Source organism: Phoenix dactylifera, chromosome 5 (assembly GCF_051530095.1).
Source record: "Phoenix dactylifera cultivar Ajwa chromosome 5, Ajwa_hap1_PhDact_Kaust_v1.1, whole genome shotgun sequence".
Lineage (NCBI taxonomy): Eukaryota > Viridiplantae > Streptophyta > Magnoliopsida > Arecales > Arecaceae > Phoenix > Phoenix dactylifera.
In genome coordinates, this window is record NC_143194.1 from 33,895,133 (window position 1) to 33,917,168 (window position 22,036).

A 22,036-nucleotide genomic window follows, 5' to 3' on the forward strand; every position below is an offset into this window, starting at 1 on the left:
GGCCGGCGGCCTCCTCGGGGTTCCCGGTTCCCGAGTCCCGACGGACCCGACCTCCTCGGCTCCTCCCAAGTCCCAGGGGCCAGCCGGCCAGGCCGCCAGGGCCCAGGCTCCCACGGTCCCACTCCCACCGGGCCACCTCCCGAGACCCGAGTGGGCCGAGTCCCGACCTCCTCCCCTCACTCCCTCAGGCCTCAGTCCCCTGTAACTGTAAGGCTGTAACCCTATTCATTAGTTTATTAATTATTTTTTGGTCTAATTAATTTTTATTTAGTTAAGTAATTAATTTAAAATTTGTTATTTTATGGTTCAATTGTAGATTGGTTGTGACTTCACTACTTCAGCGGTTCGGCACTATTCGGCCTCTTCTCGCCGTCGAGTTCGGAACTATTCCACCTCTTCTCGACACAATTAAGTTCGGCACTACTTGTCGGGATCCAAGTTTGTTTTTCTTGACACAATTAAGTTTTATCATTTTTAACTTTTTAAATAAAAATTTTAAAATATTTTTATACTTATTAAAAAATTATTATTTAAATAATAATAAAAAAGGCCCCTTCTAATGAGTTCGCCTAAGGCCCCCAAATGTATTGGGCCGCCCCTGGCTATCTGTCACACAGAATGCCCCCACCAGCAAATTGTATCCAGAGGAAAACTATAGTTTTTATTCTTCATTCCCGGCCACGCAATGTTTCTTCAGCAAAGAACATGTTTTCTAGTACATGCCAACAACAAAGCTTCAAACACTTGGAACTTGCATTAGATTTAACTATATACTTGCCCAGAAGGGCATTCTCTGGCAGGATGATTTATCTCCTCGAAGAAACTGAATGCTTGTAATGGAACAAGAAACTTCAAATATATTCTAAATTTTACTAAAAAGGTTATCTATCATATGGTCATTATGGTCCCTTTAGTCTTCCACGCAAAGAAAGTGGATGTTTTCGATGGTTATTGCGATAAATTCTCTAGTTAGAATCAGGTCCACTTAATATATCCCATTTTTTCTGGCACACCAGAAACACATTCAAAAAATAGCCATCCTTTCCTACAAAAAGTAATAATTCAGCAAGAAGCAACGTGTATAATATAATATACTATGTGCATAATAAATGATTTAATTTCATTAGTTATGTAGTTATTTTACAATATATTTAAGTAATATAGCTTTGAGTGCCTATAGATTTGCAGCCAAAAATGTATGAGATTCCTGTTGTTTTAAATTGTCTGCAACATGAGCAATAACGCCAGCTCCTGCACTGTGAAGCCATTCGCTCTTAACCTGGATCGCCAACAATGTATCAGTCAACGAGATAAAAACAAGGGATATGAAACAAATGCTAGTAGCAAAAAGTTAACATACATGGATATTGTTATGAGCAAAGAAGGGCCAAAATGCTGAGTGAAAACTGACATCAACTTTCTTCCATCCAACCCTTTGCAAGCCACGGATCATCTCTTCTGTTTTCATTTTCAAAATACCAAATGATGCAGTGGATTGAAAGAACCAAACATAGTTAACTTATTAACTATTACTGAGATGTTGAATTGTTTCCAAGACCAGAAAGAACATGCCTTCCATCATGTCGTAATATTCTGCTGTATGTTGTGTGTTTGATGCGGTTTGGGCAGCTTCCTTTGCCCTGGCAGCTTTTGCAGGAAAATGAGGACCCTCAGATGGTACTGGGGGGCAATATTCCACATCTACAACATGCTTATAGCCATCCAAAGACCGGCGTGAGGGCTGCAAATAGGCAATGGGAAACTCAGTAGGCATATTCTCGTCATTGTCAACTTGTATATTGTCATTCAATGCATAAGCTTCCAAAATCATCTTTAAGCCGTATTCTCACTTCTAATAGAAGCTTTTTCATGTTTGCCTAACTAACAGAACTCTAGGATCATAATGCCTAATGGAATCTAGATATAGTTAAACCAGAATATCCTCTGCACTGGCCACTATTAGTAATACTATGGATTATACCAATGAGCATATGCAGACCGCCACCAAGACAAGATGACAAGGAAAAAATCCATGTAAATAAAAAAAATATTGACATGTTCACGTCCCTGATCACAAACCACTTAAAATTCTGCCAAGCTGTTGCCCAGTATGAGTAATAGTCGGTTCAAGCGATTTACTTTAACAAGCATCGACTGCATTTAAATTTGAAGGTTCCAGCAGAACATATGCGCATCACAGTACCTTAACAAGTTCACTTTCTCTTCTTATTGAAGAGGTTCGCCAACCCACCATGTCTGAATGGAGCTCAAGAAAACTGGACCAGAAGGGAAAGAAAAATGATGCTGAGCACTTTCAATTGTTAAAAGACTTACATGATAACATTAGATCATAGAAGGATACGATCATATGATACATTGGCATAAAGAGTACGACTCTTAAATGAGGCAAGAGCAGATCTGCAAGATAGAACAAATTTTATAGTAAGTTCCAGCTAAAAAAATTTGAAAACGAAATCTAATTGAAACATATGATTGCTTTGACTTACATAAATTTGTTATCTTCATAATCAGATGTCATTCTTAAAAGAAGTGGTGGTTTACTAGGTTTACCATCTGTAAGGAAGAGCTGACGACCAGTTCGGCCAATAAATATGGGAGCTAAAGGCGGAGCAAGTTTTTCCAGAATGGGTACTCCCAGAAGAAATGGAAGCTGAAATATATAATAAATTCATCACATATTTAAATTCTACAATCAGATTAAGATAATATAATACCATATCTAAGACCTACTTAAATAGGGTAGACAATAAGGAAGAAAAGTAAGCTAAATAGCTTAAGATGAGAACACAAAAGTATACATATGAGGGATCTGTGGAAGGTATAAAGTATAATGATATTCAGACCAATTGATTTTAGTTGACTAGATATTTTTAATCTTTGGTCTTGCCACAAATACAATAATATATGTAGACAACCACTGACATCACTTAGGTGGAGAAGATGGAGAAGGAGGGGGAAAAAAACCTGTTTGCAAAACTTCCAGAAATCGCGGAGCATATAACCATTTAGTCTTCATTAGTTGAACGAATTGGGAAAGGAAAGAAGAGTGAAAACTGAGATCATGGATTGTTGGGGATCCTCTTAAAAGAATCTCAACTTCTTGAAGTGTATAAGAAGAATTTATACAACATAAATATATTTTCATGTGCATGTGTACATAGAAGGGGGGGAAGGGGATAAGGGTATGACAATATTTTAGAGAGTCAAATCAAAATATTTTTGTGATGTTTGACCATAATTCATAAAAAAAAAATTATCCTTAGTAAGATTGGTAATAAATGCAAAAACAAGTAATATTTAAAGTGAAAACAGCGGAAGGTAAAAAGTCTGTAGCCCAAGATTCTAGAAAATAGCAAACCTGTGACTAGGAAAAAAGTTCCTGGTTTTTGGAATGCATATTCCTAGCAGACAATACATGGTCCATAAAAATAAGGAATACAAAATATAAGACTGAAAATGCCTATCATTTTTCTGGTGGTGTCTTCCTTGAGGTTTTCATTTGGAAAGAGCACATATTACTTGCTGAGTGGGTACTATGGTGGTGGTGATGAGCAATATTCCTGCAATTAACAGTCTTTAAGTGGATGGTTCCATCTATTTTCTTGGCTTTTCTCCAGAATGAGTCCATTAGATGGTTTAAAAAGCAATTATCATCATCTGGTCTTGGCACTTAATGAGATACGTCTATGTAGAAGGTGGTCAGTTAATGCTTCACTTAATAAGGAAAAAAATCACAAAATGGACTTGGATCTTAATTTAGTATCCTTGGAGTTTAGTTTGTACTTAGAAATCTAGATATGGATGGTCAGTTAACACTTCATTTAATATGGAGATTTGACTAAATGGATGTGGAACTTTTTTTGTGATCGTGCTCCCTGAATTTGTACCAGACACCTTTGGAGAAAATTTCATTTTACTTTTGCAATTTTCTATCCCTAATTTAGGTATCCTTAAGAATATGACAAACTATCATTATCTCCCTATATGAGATATTGACATGATCTTTGATTTTTGTTCCGTAATCTTAAGATTTCCATAATATTTTATCCCATTGCAATTTTTAAACGAAGCCCTTTTGACATTTTTCCTCCATGTCAATCTGTTCTGCAACAAAGTCTGTTTTATCCCACAAGAAACACATATTCCAAATTAACAATTTAAGTTTTGACCTTATATACACTATTACATACAGAACTTTGAAGCTGAGGAAAGAAAGAAGAAATACTGTACTCATCTGATGGATCATGATGTGACTGACAAAAGGGGGAAACACAAGAGAAGGAAAAAAGAAACAATGAAAGTAAAAGAACATCTTCAAATAAAGAATAAATTACATAATGGTGATTGCATATAAAAGATATTCTTCCACAATCAAAAATGAACCTGTTTTTTCCCTCTAACCCCAAGATGTGGAGTTGCCAAAGTAATAAAGTTAATAGGCTCCAAGCCAGCAATCTTCCCTAAGTTTGAAGAGCATGCTGATTTTTCTGAAGTTATGGTACTAGAACTGATAACATTCTCGTGCCGGCTCCTGTTCAAGATATCTTGATTATAGAGGATGGCGATAGCATATCTGGTAAACAAACCACCTAGAGAATGTGCCAGAAAAGAGATCCTTTTCAAACTTTCTGTTTTTTGGACCACATTCAATACCTGCTCACATAATGCACCATTATCACATCAGTGGTGATACATAGTGAAATTCAAAACCGTAAATTATGATCTCATTCCAAAGTAGATACTTCAAGCACTATAAACAGAGAAGTAACCGACAACTTACCTCATCTGCTAATCGCCTTCCAGCTCCATCAACTCCACTGAATGTTTTAGTATAGGCATTATATGAACTTGCTGTAAGGGAGGAAAAATCATAAGAAATGTTGTAAGCTGGAGATCACCTTTGATAAACTGAGCCAGAAGATAATAGAACATTAAAAGAACCAGCATGGATGATATGATAGTAAGAAAGAACAAAAGATTTAGAAATGTTTCAGATAATAATAACAAAAGAAAAAGTATACACATCATACCATAGATTAAAAAATTGCTCCCCAGTCGTTTTTTCAATTCCTCTTCTGCATATATCCAGTCATTAGGACTGCAAAATTTATATCAGTGGAAAAATAAGTCCCATGTTCCACGTTCAGAATATGTTTCACCAATTGATGAGCATGAAATTTAAATTAGATAATCAACTATATAAATCACAGAACATAGAACAACAACAATTGCTCCAAATGAATTTGACATAACACAAAGCAGAAAGATAATATACCACATTACAAAAAAGAAAGAAAACAGCCTTCTATGCGTACTTAAAGACATGTAAGAATAGATACCTCATCATTTGCAAGCATAATCACCAAGTCATTGTTCTGGATTTACTAAGCAGATTAAGAGAAATCACTTAAAAGTAGAGAAATATGTCACAAGATTCAGCAAGAAATCCCCCTAGCCTCCTTTTTTCCATTTGCCCTTTGTGGAACGGAGGGTTCTCAGTCCATTTACCAACCCATGCATTAACAAGCAAAGCATTCACACAGGTGGCTGACGTACACCTACAGTAAGGTGCAAAACATTCACAGCAATCCAGCATATAATTCAACAACAGAGATCTTGATAAAGAATGGGATCTGTCAAGAAAAGCACAATAGATTTCTCTAAGTCAAAGGACATTTCAGATCAACAGCCTTATCTGAATATGTTAGTAATGCTACTAGTTTTTTTTAGGGTATCATGTCACAATGAATTTCATACTGAAGAGCTTCCTTTCTACAATCAGCTGTCAACGAAATGGTAACCCTCTGCATACGTCATCCAGGCCTGGGAGCAGCACAACCATAATTATCTGAAAAAGATGATTGAATAAAATGGAAAAGTTGACCATCTTAACCTCCATTAAAATAGCATTTAGCACTTGAAATGCAATAATTACAATGTTTTTTCTTTTAATTTTTCTTACAAAATTCGTTTCTAGTTTATTCTTATTATGCTTGTTTGGTCCGAAAGAATTTTGTTGTATCACTTTAGATTCTTGATTGTTTTTACTTTTAAATCAATTCAGTTTTTTGTAAGTTTCATTTTTCTTTTAATTTTCATTCCTATTCACCGAAGTGTTCTATCATGAATTTATATTTTCTCATGTTGTGAGCCTGCTTATGATTTTCTAGCATCATCTAAGCATGGAGTCAATCTTACCAATGCCTTTGTCTCTTGCCTGGACTCAGAACGCTTATATTTATATTATCAAGTCTTAGTCATTCAAAAAAATAAAAATAAAATAAAATAAAAGCTCCCTCTGCTAACTTTGAAAGCTCTCCATACATCCACTTTCCATACACCTCTTTATCCAGGCTTCTTAGATGGCCAAAATAAAATCCTATCTTCAATCAACTCATGACATCCAAACAGATAGAATCCATGTCAACAAACTCAACACATCGAATATGATTGATCTAGCATATAATATATGATCTTGCTGTCCATTATCTTTGTGTACGTCCATTTCAATAATACATAAAAGAAGAAACTATGCTCGATAGGGGGCATCAGGAAAATATCAAGGGATAGTAAGAAGCATCCATCAATAAGGCAAAACATATACATTTGCAATCTTGTATAGTCATTTGAGTCTTGCAGAAAAACCTGTATCAAGTGCACTGCAGTACAGCACTTAGTTTAAATTTTTGATCAGTGAAGATGAGAAGTAAAAGAAAGATGAGGGACGAAACATATGAGAGAGAGAGAAGTTGCAATAATTTCATGCAGAATAAGAATGAGAGAACCTTGGAGGTTATTTTATAGTAATAAAGGTATACTAGCAAAATGACTAATATAGGCCCCAAAAACATGCCTATGAGGTCTCTTGATTATTTGATTAATAATACAAATATATCTTAAGGCACCAAAACATATAACAAGGCTTCTTTGCTTCTTTCAATCATGTGATTCAGACAATCAAAACAACCAAAAATAGAAGCAAAATGATCCCATCAACCACAAGTTACCTTGCAATTATCATTTCTACAGAAATTGGGTGATTAACCAATGATGAGCTTTTCATTTAAAACAAAAAAATTAAAACATCAAATTTACTCTGACCTAGCCAAGATGGGTGATGCACATTGAATGTTCAATATTGATAAGTAGAAGTAATAAATTATGTACAAATATACTTGAAATTAAGGTCGCCGTCTCGATACCGAACTCCATATTGGTGCCACACTAACACTATGTCGGTACAAGATCGCTGGCATATCGACTGTCGATATACCTCCCGTACCAGATACTGGTGCCGAACCAGTACGGTATAGGGTGTACCATTCGGTTCCGCCCAGTAAGCGAACCTTGCTTGAAATTATGTGCATACATTGTGCAAGTAAGTGGGATAACAATACATGTATGCCGATCACATTGTGTTTGGTGGATCTTTCCATTACCAAACTTGTCCATTATTTGAACCTTTAGAAAGCAGCCTACGTTCCAATATCTAGTGTTGGTGGCTAGTGTTTGATAAAAAGAGATGGTAGAAGCAATGAATAGGACATCAATGTAAAACACCAGCATTGAAGACCTAACATCAGACAATCAGGCATCTACGTAAAAAAACCAGCATTGAAGCCCTAAACATCAGAAAGTCAAGTATCAAGCATGACACATATAAAGCAGTTGCGTTCAATCTGGCTATAGCATTGAGAATTTATTCAAACATGACAGCTAGTGTGCAAAAATTCATTCCTCATTGCCAATAATGCACTATAAAGGACAAGACTCAAAACATTACCAGAACTGTGAAGTACATAATGCCATAATTCTCATGTGCATTCACATATGCTGTTTGACATTGCCACATATATGTTTATGAGTTTACCTAGCCAAGATGCCATGAACAAGAACAAGAAGATGATCAGGTCCATTTTTTAACTTGGAGATATCCTTGGATGCTGTGACACTTCCCCTGCTTGTACTCATTACATGAAATCTAAAATTTAACTCACCCCTGCTTGAGTCCAGTCCTGCACAGACAGAATCAATTGCACCATGAGAACCTGCTCTACATGCGACCATACTAAGGATCCCACACAACAGCATTCAATTAATACAAATATGTCCTCGAAGAAGCAAGAAAGAATAAATCTAAAAATAATAACATTTTTAGAATGATAATAGGAATAAGAGGGTTCCAAAAAGAACAAAGATGTAAGAAACAGAAGGAAAAAGTAAGAGATTCAGCACCCGTAATCTGGCCACCTTCAGGGTCTCCTAGCTTGACTAGGAATTATATTTTAGGATGGAAGAGGATCCGAACAAAGACATTTTCTTTCCTTTCCTAATTTTTCCTTACAAAATGGCTGCCATACCTTCTTCTCTTCCAATTCTTTGAAAGGAGTGCAAACTGGCAGAAGAAGTATATCTATTTTCTTTATTTTAGACCTCTTTTACAGGAATAAGTGGCTGATCATGCTATTATAGGAAAATCCAATGTATTAAAATGTGGATGGCAGGCACATAGCAGCCAAGGGTTTCATGGTGGATAGAGCACAGAGGGCGCTATATGGGCAAAATAAATCCAATGCAGGCTGCTAAAACATATGAATATTTTTTCTAACAAAATATGAGAAATCAATATTTTACATCAACTTCAAGAAAAAAATAATAAAAAAAATAAAGACAATGTTATAAGAACATCATCCACCTAACACGATAAAATGATGCCAATATCGATATCATAATACCATCATCTGCCAAACAAAATAATATTAAAGCACCCGATCACATAACATCAACCATAGAAGAAAGAAGTCCACAATCATGCAGCAAAATCTACCAAACAAAATATCATCATCAATAGATACGACTCCTCTAGAATCTAGAGAAAAAAATGTCAAATGACAAATTGATAGTTGTTTATTCCAATAATCATTTGCACCTTTAGGCCACCTTCCTCTCGTCTCTCTGATTCTTGTTCTATCCATTTGGCTAGCACATAAAAGAAGTAGACTGGCCCTTGTTTTTAATAAACCACTGGATTTGTTCATTTGATGTATAATTGTCAGACCAGTCCAATTGGTGCCAATGCAGCTTGCCATGGAATAAAGCAGCCACCTTGAGCCCATAATGTAGCGGTTGTTATAGCAGGTTTTCGCCAATATTCTCGGGGATCAAGCATCGTATGGTGCTGCAATGAAGCTTAACATAGCAGTTCATGACGAAACCACTAAGGCGGCTACTATAGCACCAATTCTTTGAAATGATGGTCTGAAAATCTAGAGTTCAACCACTCTAAAAAAGTTTCATGTTTGCCTTGAAAGAGATTCTCACAAAAGGCCTCCAACTTAAAAATTAGTGGTTCATGATATGTGTTAGAAAGATAGGAGATCTCACCACTTCAAGTAACTGAATCACAAGTGATTTTATTTCATTTTGTTTTGTCGTAGTTCCTCGTTAAGTAAAGAAGTCTTCTAGCAACCATCACCAACAGTCTCACACAAAGGAGCAGTCTTCATTTCGGTAGTTATAGTTCTGATAAAGAAAAGAAAAAAAATTCTTTTCTTTTCTCTTCAACATGTAACCCCATGGGATGAGCATGCATATTTTCAATGCTAGATATGATACCTAGGCTCATGGTGATGAAATGCTCCAAGATATCATCCCTATTGTTCTTCTCAAAAGTCCCTTTTAATTGATAAGCATTCTTTTCTTCTCTCTACTTGTTGTATACAGGTTGAAGCCTCCAATTTCCAGATATTTCATTAAATCATAATTGAACTTTAATTCCTCACATTATGCTACATGCAATCCCTCCTTGCTTAGTCAAACAAACTTTTGATGAAAGATTAGCCTGCCTTAGTCTATTCTATCCGAATTCCCAATCCATCTTTCCTTCAATTACAGGCCTTGAAACATTGTCACTTCACAATCCAAACACAAAAAAGCTTATACAAAACTTATTTCATATAACAATTTCTCTTAGGATCCCAACCTTGGTAGTAAATTTTGCCAAATTTTCAAATATGAACCATCAACACGGCAACCCTTATTTCAGCTCAAATTACCATAAGCTCCCAAAGACCCAGTGGATCATGTTCCCCAAGCTATCCAGCATCAAAATGCTTACAAAATCATATATCAGTCATAGATGCATCAAAAGGCTACGAACCTTCCCATTGTTCAACCTAAAAGGACATGTTCTTGCTAAATGATACATAATTCATTATACAATAGCCATCCACCCAAGAATAGTTTGCCATAATGTTTAGTTCATGGTAAAACAAGTACTGCAGAAGGTGAAGACATAAATTTTTAAACAAGTCAGTAGTTTGGTGGCCAGGAACTTATAGACCAATTTCCTCATCTGTTTTGACCTTGCAAAATAAAAAGTCAACTATGGCTGAATCCCACAGAATGAAACACAGCAACAAAGTTTTAGAATTACATGATTCTTCATGGACGTGAAAGTTGACCGTGTGATTTTATATGTAAAATTGCAGTGCCAAGGAGAACTTAAGAATTTGGTGGTCGGAGCACAGTCACACATTCATCACAAGTCCCTCCATAACTTTTATCACTGCTGGGGTAATGAAGTCATCTATTCATATAACCTAGGTGCTTTATTAAGACATTGATAGAGGTCATGAGGTTGCAAAAGCTTCAAGGGAAGCATGTTTCGCACAAGATAAAAGTATTAGTCACATCCTAGTTCACTGTATTTTCCAGGAGGATTTGAATCTGTCATATGAAATCAGTGTGCTGGAGGCCAATCCTGAATCATATGCAAAGGTGGGAAAGATTCTGGAGGGTCCATATTTCAGTAACAGGGGGGCTCTCCTACTAAGGGTGTTGCACCTGCCCTCCACCCACATTTGCACCCGCCCTACACCCACATTTGCACCCACTTGCTGAAGTTTTAATTAATTTTTCGTTTGATTGATTTTACCAGTATCAATCAAACTTCAGTAGTAAAAATAATAGTGATTGTCCACCATTTTTTCAAATATTTGTTTCAAGAATTTCCTTTTGACATGTAATAAAAGGATGAGCAGAAACTTTTGAAATTGTCTTGCACATATGATTCCTAGGCAGCTCTGCGCCCTGCTTCCCTCATTCAGTAGCTGCTTCCAATTCAGGGAACTAAGGTTCAAAAGTTAGGTCAAACATGAATAACAGAAGTGAATCCAACATGTGTTGTGGATCTTTAAGATGAAGATAAACAAAAGCCCGGGATTGCAATACCTTATTGTGAACTGACTCTAGCACATGGCATAATCCTATCATGCACTCTTTTTCATATATGGAACTAAATCATTCCAAATGTTGTGGTCTGACCATATTCTGGATTGAAATCACAAGGTTACGAGTAACTTAGCTCTTAGAGCCCCGTACAAAGCCTATGGAAGTGCCCAAGGAATTAACAATTCATAGATACAAAGACTTCACGCATATATTTAATTTTTTGCTAGAATTACCGATGCTTATGGGGAACGGTCCTGCGCAAGTTTCTTCTCTCTTTGTTCTGCTTTTCATCATTTGCGAAGATCGTTAAAAAGATTCGACATTGCAAAAACGAATCACCATCGAAGCATTCGGCTAAATTCTTTTCCAAAAGCCAGAGAAGATCGAAGAAAAACACAAACCCCAGGCTGAATCACAAATATACCCCGCAGGATATCAAAATCATCGACCTCCGCAAGACATAAAAAATCGCAAGAACTCAACGATACATCTTTTCCAGTTTAAAAAATTCAAGAAAATCAAGATTGTTACGAGATTCTTAAACGGCCAATCAAGAAACTTCATCACCCAGAACAAAGAATCAAGAAAAGGAAAAAGATGGAATTACCCACGATTTGAGACCCTACCGATCCATTTTCCACAAACAATCAAGAAGAGCGCAAATGAAGGAGAAAAGGGAAAGAAAGGAGAACCTGCGAAATTACTGGAAGAAAGAGGATCCCCAAAAAGAGCGGAGGACGGGCCGAGCAAGGAGGACGCGTGGCCACCACTCCTGGTCTTGATCCGGGGCGAGCCGCCGCAATATCTACACCGATGGGCAGCTAGCGATGATAGCGCGCACGCCATCCAATCTTCTCCTTTTATATTTATTTATACAAAAAGAATATCGTTGCTTTGGAGAAAAAGCAATTTAGCAGAGCGATCTTTTGTTTCTTTTTCCTCCTTTTGCAACCTTTTCGTCCCTTTCGGATCTTCGGTTTCTCTTATGACATCACCGCGCGTCGTCGCCATCGCCGCCCATTTCCTACCATCTCCGAGCACAGGCGGAAAAGCTGAGGTTTGAACTCCACGCGCCACCCTGTGAGAGGAGGGGAAGAGATGATAACGACGACGCTTTGGCCTCTCGAGAGAGCACTCTTGTTGGTCTCGTACTCTTTATTTCCAGTCCAGCTGTGGTTGGTCTGCTTTGTGTTGCGGGAACGCCAACCTTCGCCGCCGGCAAGAACTCTTTGCCTTATCACCTCTCTTTTATTTGCACTGAAAAAAAAAAAAAAAGCGAATGATCATATAATTTAAGTACGAATATATAAAAAAATAAAAATAATATATTTTAGGGCCTATTAGACAGCTTCCTCTGTCTCTAGAATAGTTGGCCATTACTGAAATGTCTTTAAATATTTGTTCCTTGTCCTACAAAAATTACTCTTGCTACTTGATAATGAGGGCATGTACATGTTACATTAGCTTGCAGCACAAAAAAAAAAATATGCTTATATTATTATTATTATTATAGTAGAAAAAGGTCGAGAAACTTAAATTTAATTAAAAATTTAAGTAGAATTGAGTTGTTAATTTAATTACAAAGAGTGCCTCTAGAATGATTGACCTCTACTGAAATGGCTTTAAATACTTGTTCTTTGTCCTACAGAAATTACTTTTGATACTTGATAATGAGTGGGCATGTACATGAAACATTAGCTTGCAGCACAAAAAAAAATAATATTATAATTACTATTATTATTATAGTAGAAAAAAGGTCGAAAAATTTAAATTTAATAAAAAATTCAAGTAGGATTGAGCTGCTCATTTAATTAAAAATTAAATTTTATAGAATTGGTGAATTGAACTGTTCATTCTAGAATGGCCCTATATTAACCAAACTACGTTCATTCTATATTTTTTTTTTCAAACCTGCAGTATAAAAGTTAGGATCTGAATTAGATAGATGGACCAACGGAATCTTATAGAAATTAATGTTTGATTGTGTGCCAAAAGCTGTGAAATATTTGAAGAGGATGGGAGACAAAAAGTCAACACATCACCTACTCATTTACGGTTTAGTGAATAGTCAAATGCCGGGAAGATACTAACGTTGAACCCCCAATAAAAAGTTCCACATGCTACAATCTTGTATGCATTGCGAGACATGATATCATTAAAAAATATACAGGAAATTTTGACCCTGGCATGCTGAAGCGGCTCGAGTAAAGATTGTTTCTTCTATAAACTTGCATTCATATATGCTTGGTTGTATTATTGTTAAATCCACTTTTCAGAAATCTTAAGGGGAAAACTTAGCATCTTCTGCACACAAGTACGCATGGGTTCGAACCCCATAGCCAGCAATGGAGCTTCTGTAATTTTTTGACATAAAATTAAGCGGAGGACACCAAGCACTGCATCTTATTACGTGGCTATCATGCCAAATTTGGTGGAAGGTGTACACCGGAGAGGAGATTTGTTTAGAATCATCGCATGAGCACACCAAAAAAAAAAAAAAAAACACGAGTGAAAAAAAAAAAACAAAAAACATTGTCATATAAGCTGGTATTCCAAGAGAGATAAATAAAAAATATTTTTCTTAACATAAAATAAAAGGAATAATCATTCAAAAAAATTTGAACTATTTGAGGAGGAAAGTTTCAAGTTTCTTTAGAACTTTAATTTAGTGCAATCAGGTTATCAAATTTTTAAATTCATTTAATTCAGATGCTGACTATGAATTCCGTCTGACTATTATAATGAATTTGTCACGTGATATCACATGAGGCATCATCCTCTTCTGCTATATAAGCTGGTCACATAACATTGCATAACAATTTCTTTACGATAGCCAAACAAAATTCAAGATCCAAATTGAACAAATTTAAAAGTTTGATGTCATGGTTGCACTAAATTAAAATTTAGTCGAAAACTCTCAAATAGTTTAATTTTTTTTTGCATAACTATTCCAAAAAAAAAAAAAGAGGAAGAGAGGCCTCATTGCCATCACTTTTGTCTCGTAACACTAATCCTATGATAAAAATACTTGGAAATATTATAGCAAGCCAATTTGAGATATAACTTGTGGAGCTTGGCGTGATAAGTACATCTATCACCTTCATGAAATCAAATCAAAGGATTATTCTCTATAAACCCTGCTGGTAGATAAACAGTAGTGATACGTCAACCATACCATGTTTACATCATAAAAATTAGGTCCCACGAGAAATGCTGTAAGTCCATACGGCATCTTTGTTCCGCGTTCAAGACCAGTGCAAGCTACTCGCAGGGCTCAAATTAAAAGCTCTCCCCACGAGACCATCAAAGCATCAGCAATTCTTAGGTCTGTTAACGGGCCGAGCCAAGCCCGAGGCTCGGGCTCGGTTCATTTCACAGAAGTTCGGACTCGAACTTGGTACGGAGCTCGGTATTGGGCTCGAGCTCGGGCTTGCTTGGCAAAGCAATGACTCAGGCACGGGCTTGGGCTTCCGAGCTCGGGCTCAATAACAAGCTCGGCCTCGGGCTCGATAACAAAGATCCAGTATGTTAAAAAACTCTATTTGTATATACTCTATACAGTCCTTTGTGGGAGTGAGCAATTCAGTATATCCTCTATTTGTATTGCTTTGTGCTACCTAACAAGCTGGGTTTTGTTTGGATCAGAGAGCCAGTGGGATGCAATTGTGGAAGTTCTGGAATGGCACAGTCCAGATGTTTATAATGTTTGCATTTTAATGTTCAAGCTCAATTGGCCAAATCAATCTCTTTTAAACTCTTTCCCTAGATTGACTGCACTAACCAGACTAAGAGCTCAAATCTTCTGGCATTTCAGACTGTAACTGGATTTTCAGTCTGTAACTAGAATGCAAACATGTCCATGAAAAAGTAAAGGCTATGGTAAGGTATAACAAAGTGATATCAATATGCTATTGAAGGGAACTTTGGAATAGAGTTGAAAACACAACTTGAAACAAAATATTTGTGAACGTGAGTGCAAGAAATTAAAAATATATGCGATGGAGTCAACAAGCACATTCATGAAGAGAACTTCAGCTGCTTCACATTAAGCGGATTTTTTTTCTCTTTCTTTCTTTCTTTCTTTAATCACACTTTTTCAGTTCTCTGCACTGTCAATTATCTCACCAGTCTTAATGAGGTCACATCCTCAAGGATTTTATGCCCCACTCTGCTCGCTAGTTGTTTTTCCTTTGAGTAAAGCATCACATTTGAGCTGTGAATAGGTGCTTCAATCTGTTTAACAAAGATTTGAAGTGCAATTTATGCTCAAATAAGATATGCCAGAAGAAAAGGAACAAATAGAACAAACTAGGAAATTCAAGACCATAATTCCATTAGGAGCAAAGCTACCTTCACAATCTGCCCTGGCTCACCCTGTTCTCTACTCTTCATGTGTTTTGTCTTCAAGTTCATGTCTTTTACAATCACAGTACTGTTATGCCTGAAAACCCGAGTAATCTCTCCAATTTTGCCTTGCTCATGACCTGAGATAATTTTCACAGTGTCGCCAACATTAACATGCATCTTATGCAATATGGGGAGGCTGTTTGGTTTACATTTCTTACGCTCCCAACGTTGAAGCTGCAATAAAAGAACACTAATATTCTTTAAAGCCAGTTACATATTTCCATTCAGGAAGTTGTAGCTCATTATACATCGTATAGAACTATCAATGACAATGTATCTAACATAATATAATATTAGATTTAAATAATTATATTTCAGAAAAAATGAGAACACAAGATGTAAAAGAAGAATTGAAGTACTAACCCTCATAACAATTGTGCATGGCTTATCCACAAAATTGATCTGTATACCACAAAATGTCCAATATATTAGAATTGCAGTCACATAAGATGAATAGTAAAATGTATGTATCATAAGGGTATAGTACATAAGAAATAATCAGAAAGAGCAAGCATTAACCTTTGGTACATTCTTTATTCAACCAATTCCAGAACAATCTGAGGTGACAGATGGAATATCCTTAAAACACAATGTTATCCCATTAAACTCCCTATCTGAGGTGCCAGAGAGGAAAGCTGTAATACTTTTCTTCATAACATAGCAGCTTCTTATAGCAACAAACTTGTACAATCTTCAAAAAATGTTGAAGTTATGCTTAGAAAAGGAAAAATGATCAAGTTATGTATTAACCACATCCAAGCACAAAGGCAATGACAATCAAAAAGAATTTAAATGGTCTAAGTGAAACCTTAACAAACTAAAAAACATCCCATACAAATCAAGTTCTACAAAAGAGTTCAAGAAACACAATAAACATAATAAATATCAAGTTCTCAAGTAGTCTAGTTTAGACCAGTCTCTGTGTTCCATTGCATAAACTCTTCATCAACCTGTAAATTAAACAAAAAAACCAGAAATTATAAATTGAAAAACTAAGTACTAAAAGATATATTAAATACTATAAATGGTACTTACATTTGATGACTGCTCCAATCCAAGCTCATGATGCAACCAATCTCTAGTACAAATCAAAGCTTGTACAGTCTCAGGCTTCAAAGAGCTACGATATTGATCAAGCACTCTACCTCCAGCACTAAATGCAGCCTCTGAAGCAACAGTAGTAATAGGAATGGATAGTATGTCCCGAGCCATCTTTGATAGATAGCGAAATTTTAGGGTGTTGGCTTTCCACCAGCTCAAAGCATCAAACTTGTCATAGCCTTCATCACTAGGCCTGTAAATATCTTCTTCTAGATATATGTCCAACTCAGTTTTGTTTGTAGGAATAACATCCCGTTGTTGTTTAGCCCACATATAAAAGTCAACATCAGCCCTTCTTTTTCTTTTCAGTTTGGAGGAGGTACTAGTGATATTGCTAGCACTAACATTTATTTGTCCCTCTGAAGATACATATGCCTTGTAGAGCATATCTAGAGCTTCACGAACATCATCAATATGGCGTTGAAAAACATCCACACCATAAATTTTTGGAAAACAAAATATAATGAGCCACATTTTATAGCGAGGATCCAAAACTGCTCCAATTGCCATTAGTAAGTTACAGTCTCCCCAATACTTCTCAAATTTTTCATTCATTCTTCGAGTCATGCGCATCACAAAATCTCTAGTATCGAAGGACATATCATTTAATTTCTTCTTCACTTCCCAAATTTCTATAAGGAACAAATTTGAAGTTGGATATTGACGTCCTGAGAACACTTCTGTGGCTTCATTAAAAACTTCCAAAAATTGTGAAACCTCTGTAGCTCGTATCCAGTCCTCCTCGGATGGTAACCATTTATAGTTAGAGTCTCTTTCCTTGTATATTGAAAACACCGGTTTGAACTCCAATGCTGACTCTAGCATTTCATATGTTGAGTTCCATCGAGTAGGCACATCAAGTTGAAGAATTTTAGAGGTCGACAACTTCAACTGTTTAACAATTTCATTAAACTTATGAAGTCGTGAAGGAGACATCTTTAGATATTTCACACTTTCGCGGATATTCTCAATTACATCCCGTATTTCTGCTAAACCATCTTGTACCATTAGGTTCAAAACATGTGCACAACAACGAACATGAAATATTTTTCCATTGAAGTAAAGCTTTCCCCTGATTGCAAAATTATCCCTCAAGATCTTGATTGCTGTGTCATTCGAAGATGCATTGTCTAATGTAATAGTGGAAACCTTATCTTCAATTTCCCATTCAGTTAGACACTGAAGAATACAATCAGCAATAGTAATTCCCGTGTGGGGAAGTGCCAAGCTACAAAAATTTAAAATTCTCTTTTGCAACTTCCATTCAGAATCTAAGAAATGTCCAGTGATGCAAATATATCCTATTGTTTGATTTGAGGTCCATAAATCAGCCGTTAAGCTAATTCTATCAACATTTCTTAACATTGACCTCAACTTTTGCTTCTCAATTGCAAATATTTTCATGCAGTCATTCCTCAAAGTAACCCGCTCTATTAGTTCAAATTTTGGGTTAAGAGCTTTACAGAATAAAGCAAAGAACTGATGTTCCACCATCCTAAAAGGATACTCATGCACTATAAACATCTTTGCAAGAATCTCTCTTACCTTGTCTTTATCATACTTGTAAGTTGCCAGCATTGGATGACCTTGAGTATCTGAAGACGATGATTTAGGAGAAACCCAGGTAGACTCGGAGAGAGGTGGCCAGGAATCGGCCCCCATGACGGGGCCTGCTTCATTGGAGCCATTGGGCGGCATATTCCAAGCCGGCTTCTCCACGGGGGAAGGGGACCGATCGGGGGGTTCCGAGAAAGAGATCGGGGCGCGCGGCGGCGGCGATGAGGGGGCGGCCGGGACGCACTCAGGCTCGCCGCGGACGACGCGGGCGGGGCGGGGGAAGATGCAGTTGGTGGAGGACCGGTCGGAGCCGGGCGACATCGCCAGTGACGTAAAGGCTAGGGTTCCGATCGCGGGATCGGCGGGCTTCCGAAGCAAAGAAGGGATTAAAAAAGGGGGGAAAAAAAAGCGAGTTAGGAGAGAGGAAAAGGGAGGGAAGGGTTTGGCAGGGGATTAGGGGAAATTCCGGGGCTTCACGAATGTATCATCCGATGGGAGCACGAGGGAGAGGGGAGCTGAGACTCTCTCTCTCTCTCTCTCTCTCGGGGTTTCTTGCTTTTGAGGGCCCGAAAAGGAGCTGTGGGAGAGCGTGTCCTTTTCTTTATAGTGGGGAAGATTAGCGAGGCGACGGGGTAATGCCCTTCCCCTTGCCCCCCTCCCCGCTTGTCTTTGTTCTGCCTGGGTTAAATCACTAATATGCCCACGTTGTTCGTGGTTTGGTTGCGTCAGCAATCCTCCTAACTACTAACGTTATCAAAAATTTATTCGCCAAAAGTCTGTAGCAGCTGATTGAAAAAACATTCGCCACGTTTTTTAGTTGCTTGACACCTTCGAGATCTCCATGAAGCGGTCAAGAGGAATGTGGATATATCCTTGAAACAAATGTGAATGGCATTGTGGCACGCTACTTATGTCTACTAAAAGACGAATAAAAGTGTTGGCTAGACCATCTTTTTTTGTTGTCCAGCATTTGAATAGATTTTTGTTAGAAAAAATCAGTTAAACCATAAACTTGACCTAAGCCGGTCTCTTTGGTTCGATTTATACCGATTTGTTTTAAATTCGGATTAGTGCCAATTCGAGAAAGATTTGAGTCAAAAAATTTGGATTGATTGCAATTGGAGTTTTTAAAAAACTGATTCAAACCAAACCAAATCGACCCTATATCCATATATATATATATATATATATATATATATATCAATTTTTATTTTTTATATAAAATAAAATTTTAATGTTTAGAGTTAGCCTAGTCTATTCTGTATCAATGCTATATAAAATGGAATTTTTATGCCTATTTAGTCCAACTCATTAAACATCAATTCGATAAACAAAATTGAAGCAAACTAAATTTTGTGGATTGGTTTCAAGCAGATTTTATCATTAATTGATTCGGTTTCGATTTTCTTTTTAGAAAACTGGTTAAAATTGATTGGGTTTCAAATATATCCCTAAGCCAGCCCTGCCTGAACATCCTTGATTGTCGCTCCTCTTCTTCTCCTTCTTCCAATATTGATTCTTCGAACATTTGCACTGCAGACTTCATTTGCACTGCAAGCTTCCTAAAACTAATCGATCATGAATCCTCTGTGCCATCAAAAAAGGTAGCCTTATGTATCATGCATAATATATCTTGTTTTGATGGCCGTCCATCTTCTCACGACGGTCATCAAGTGCTGCAAATAGCACAAAAGGTCCTGGGTCAACTTACCATCCTCCCCACTCCCCTTCCTTGCCTTCCCTCCTCAACAACTCCCTGCCGGCGGCAGCATCCCCACCACCACCACCAAACCCCCGCTCCTTGCGCCTCAGCCGCAACTCCCTCGTCCTCCGCTTCACATCGCATCCGCTCTCCTCCGGGGCCCCGTCACAAAACCCACACCTCCCCTCGCCGGCCCACCAACCCGACCGCCCACCTCGCCTTCCTCACGCTCTCAGCCGGCTGCCGGCTCCCAACTAAACGCCAATTCCAGCGCCTCCGAGCCGGCCGCTGCGGTACAATCCACTCCTGGCGCTCCCCTCCTAACCCGTCGATAAAAATCCCCTTCAGTAACCCGTCTGGAATCCCGGAGTCCGGATACCCTTTCAGATTCCACTCGGACCGGGTCCGGTCGGCGAAGTCAGGCTGGCGGTAGGCCCTGAGGATGGAGGTTCAAGGTTAAGGTTTTACTCTAGGCCCTTTGCCTTCCTCTCTCACTTCCTCCCTCCCTCTCTCCTTCCCCTGCTTTTCTCCTTCTCACCTCCCTCTTCCTCTTCCTATTTTCGATATACCCCATAATGGCATCGTACGGATCCGAATCATATCGAAATGATTGTTGGCTGGTACGGCCTCCGATATTAGTTTAGCAAACTCTGCCTCGAACCAATTGGTCAGTCATTTTGTAATGAACTTCGTCCAAAGATTCAGGATGATACGTGTTGTGTTACGGGATTTTCACCCCGGCAACAGCCCGCACACCGGCCGAGCAAGGAAAGCGGCTGCGTCCTTTCCAAGATATTGTCTGCTCTGAGCCCTATGAGCGCGGAGCTCGCATGGGGTGCGCACCCACCTGCAGGCGCGGAGCTCGTACAGGGAGCTTGAGCGTTCCTCACGGTTTTGTCCCACAAAAGATTCTTCGTGAGGAAAGGTTTTTAGGCCTCCTCATTATAAGGCACAGACCTTTCCGCTGATTAGCCGATATGGGACTAAAGTTTGGAACCCCATCCCACAACACAGCCCCCCAGCGGGAAGGTCTGTGCGTGGCCGGGGCCCTCCTTCTAGCGCCATCTATTGCGGGATTTTCACCCCAGCAACAGCCCGCACACCGGCCGAGCAGGGGAAGCGGCTGCGTCCCTCCTGAGGTATTTTCCGCTCTAGGCCCCGCGGGCGCGGAGCTCGCACGGGGTGCGCACCCACCTGCAGGCGCGGAGCTCGTACAGGGGGCTTGGGCGTTTCTCACGGTTTTGTCCCACAAAAGGGCCCTCGTGAGAAAAAGTTTTTAGGCCTCCTCATTATAAGGTACAAACCTTTTCGCTGATTTGCCGATGTGGGACTAAAGTTCGGAACCCCATCCCACAACAACACGCTTATGGCCTAAACTGAGAATTTGGATGAAGCTTTCTAAGTGACTAAGTGGCTAGAAGATCGCTTGGACGGCAAAGACCACAGGCTAATTTTGCAAGTTAGGGGGGCCCATCCACATTCTACTCTAGCATCCCCGACATAAGCCTCACAAAACTATCATCATGGGAGGCCTTATCTAAGCCTACTGTGGATCAACAACAAGGCATCTAGCAATCATGGAAAATTTCTATCATTCGGATCTCAAAATTGGCTAATCAAAGTGAAAATTTTCTTTTATTTTTGAAAAGATCCTGATTAAGTATTTTATTTCACAACACTGAAAGGTTAGGTGAAGTAGCTGAAGATAGTTAATGTTGAAGAAGAATCTAACTAAATTTCACTATATAAATAGAGATCATGTAACTTAATTTTAATCATTAAGAAAAGAAAAGAGACTCACACCCTACTTGCACCTTTTTTTATTAATTTAAGCATGTTTGAAGGATTTTTTTTTCTTATTGAATCAAGTATGAAATATGAGGCCATTTATAACCGATGAAATCCCAAGATGAAAAGGCTGATCAGACCATACACAAAAGGACAAATAATAATAATAATAATAATAATAATATGTGGAAAAAAAAAACAAACAATCATATACGAGCTTTGTGTACT

The 22,036-nt window shown here is 38.1% G+C and overlaps 2 protein-coding genes across 5 annotated transcripts; both read right to left on the bottom strand.

Annotated features, from left to right (window-relative positions):
- Positions 1–1,082: 1,082 nt before the first annotated feature.
- Positions 1,083–12,620, bottom strand: LOC103723056 (Hydrolase-like protein family). 3 transcript variants are annotated; one of them, XM_008813850.5, is made up of 11 exons: positions 11,946–12,620; positions 7,892–8,036; positions 5,052–5,119; positions 4,802–4,872; positions 4,405–4,674; positions 2,508–2,671; positions 2,363–2,418; positions 2,204–2,256; positions 1,573–1,741; positions 1,361–1,458; positions 1,083–1,279 (listed from the first exon to the last, which is right to left on the bottom strand). In XM_008813850.5, exons 1-11 carry the CDS (start codon positions 12,097–12,099, stop codon positions 1,175–1,177), a joined length of 1,353 nt encoding a protein of 450 aa, XP_008812072.4. In that variant the 5' UTR covers positions 12,100–12,620; the 3' UTR covers positions 1,083–1,174. The 3 variants fall into 3 exon arrangements, with proteins under 3 accessions (XP_008812072.4, XP_088578635.1, XP_088578634.2); XM_088722509.2 differs by having other exon boundaries at positions 11,861–11,980; XM_088722508.2 differs by lacking the exon at positions 11,946–12,620 and adding an exon at positions 11,487–11,682.
- A 2,518-nt stretch (positions 12,621–15,138) lies between these two features.
- On the bottom strand, positions 15,139–18,989 carry LOC103699504 (large ribosomal subunit protein uL24c-like). Of its 2 annotated transcripts, XM_039129187.3 has the most exons (4): positions 18,307–18,779; positions 16,024–16,062; positions 15,604–15,834; positions 15,139–15,486 (listed from the first exon to the last, which is right to left on the bottom strand). In XM_039129187.3, exons 1-4 carry the CDS (start codon positions 18,637–18,639, stop codon positions 15,370–15,372), a joined length of 720 nt encoding a protein of 239 aa, XP_038985115.3. In that variant the 5' UTR covers positions 18,640–18,779; the 3' UTR covers positions 15,139–15,369. The 2 variants fall into 2 exon arrangements, with proteins under 2 accessions (XP_038985115.3, XP_089787055.1); XM_089930929.1 differs by lacking the exons at positions 15,139–15,486; positions 15,604–15,834; positions 16,024–16,062 and adding an exon at positions 16,370–16,610 and having other exon boundaries at positions 16,696–18,989.
- Between the last annotated feature and the right edge of the window lie 3,047 nt (positions 18,990–22,036).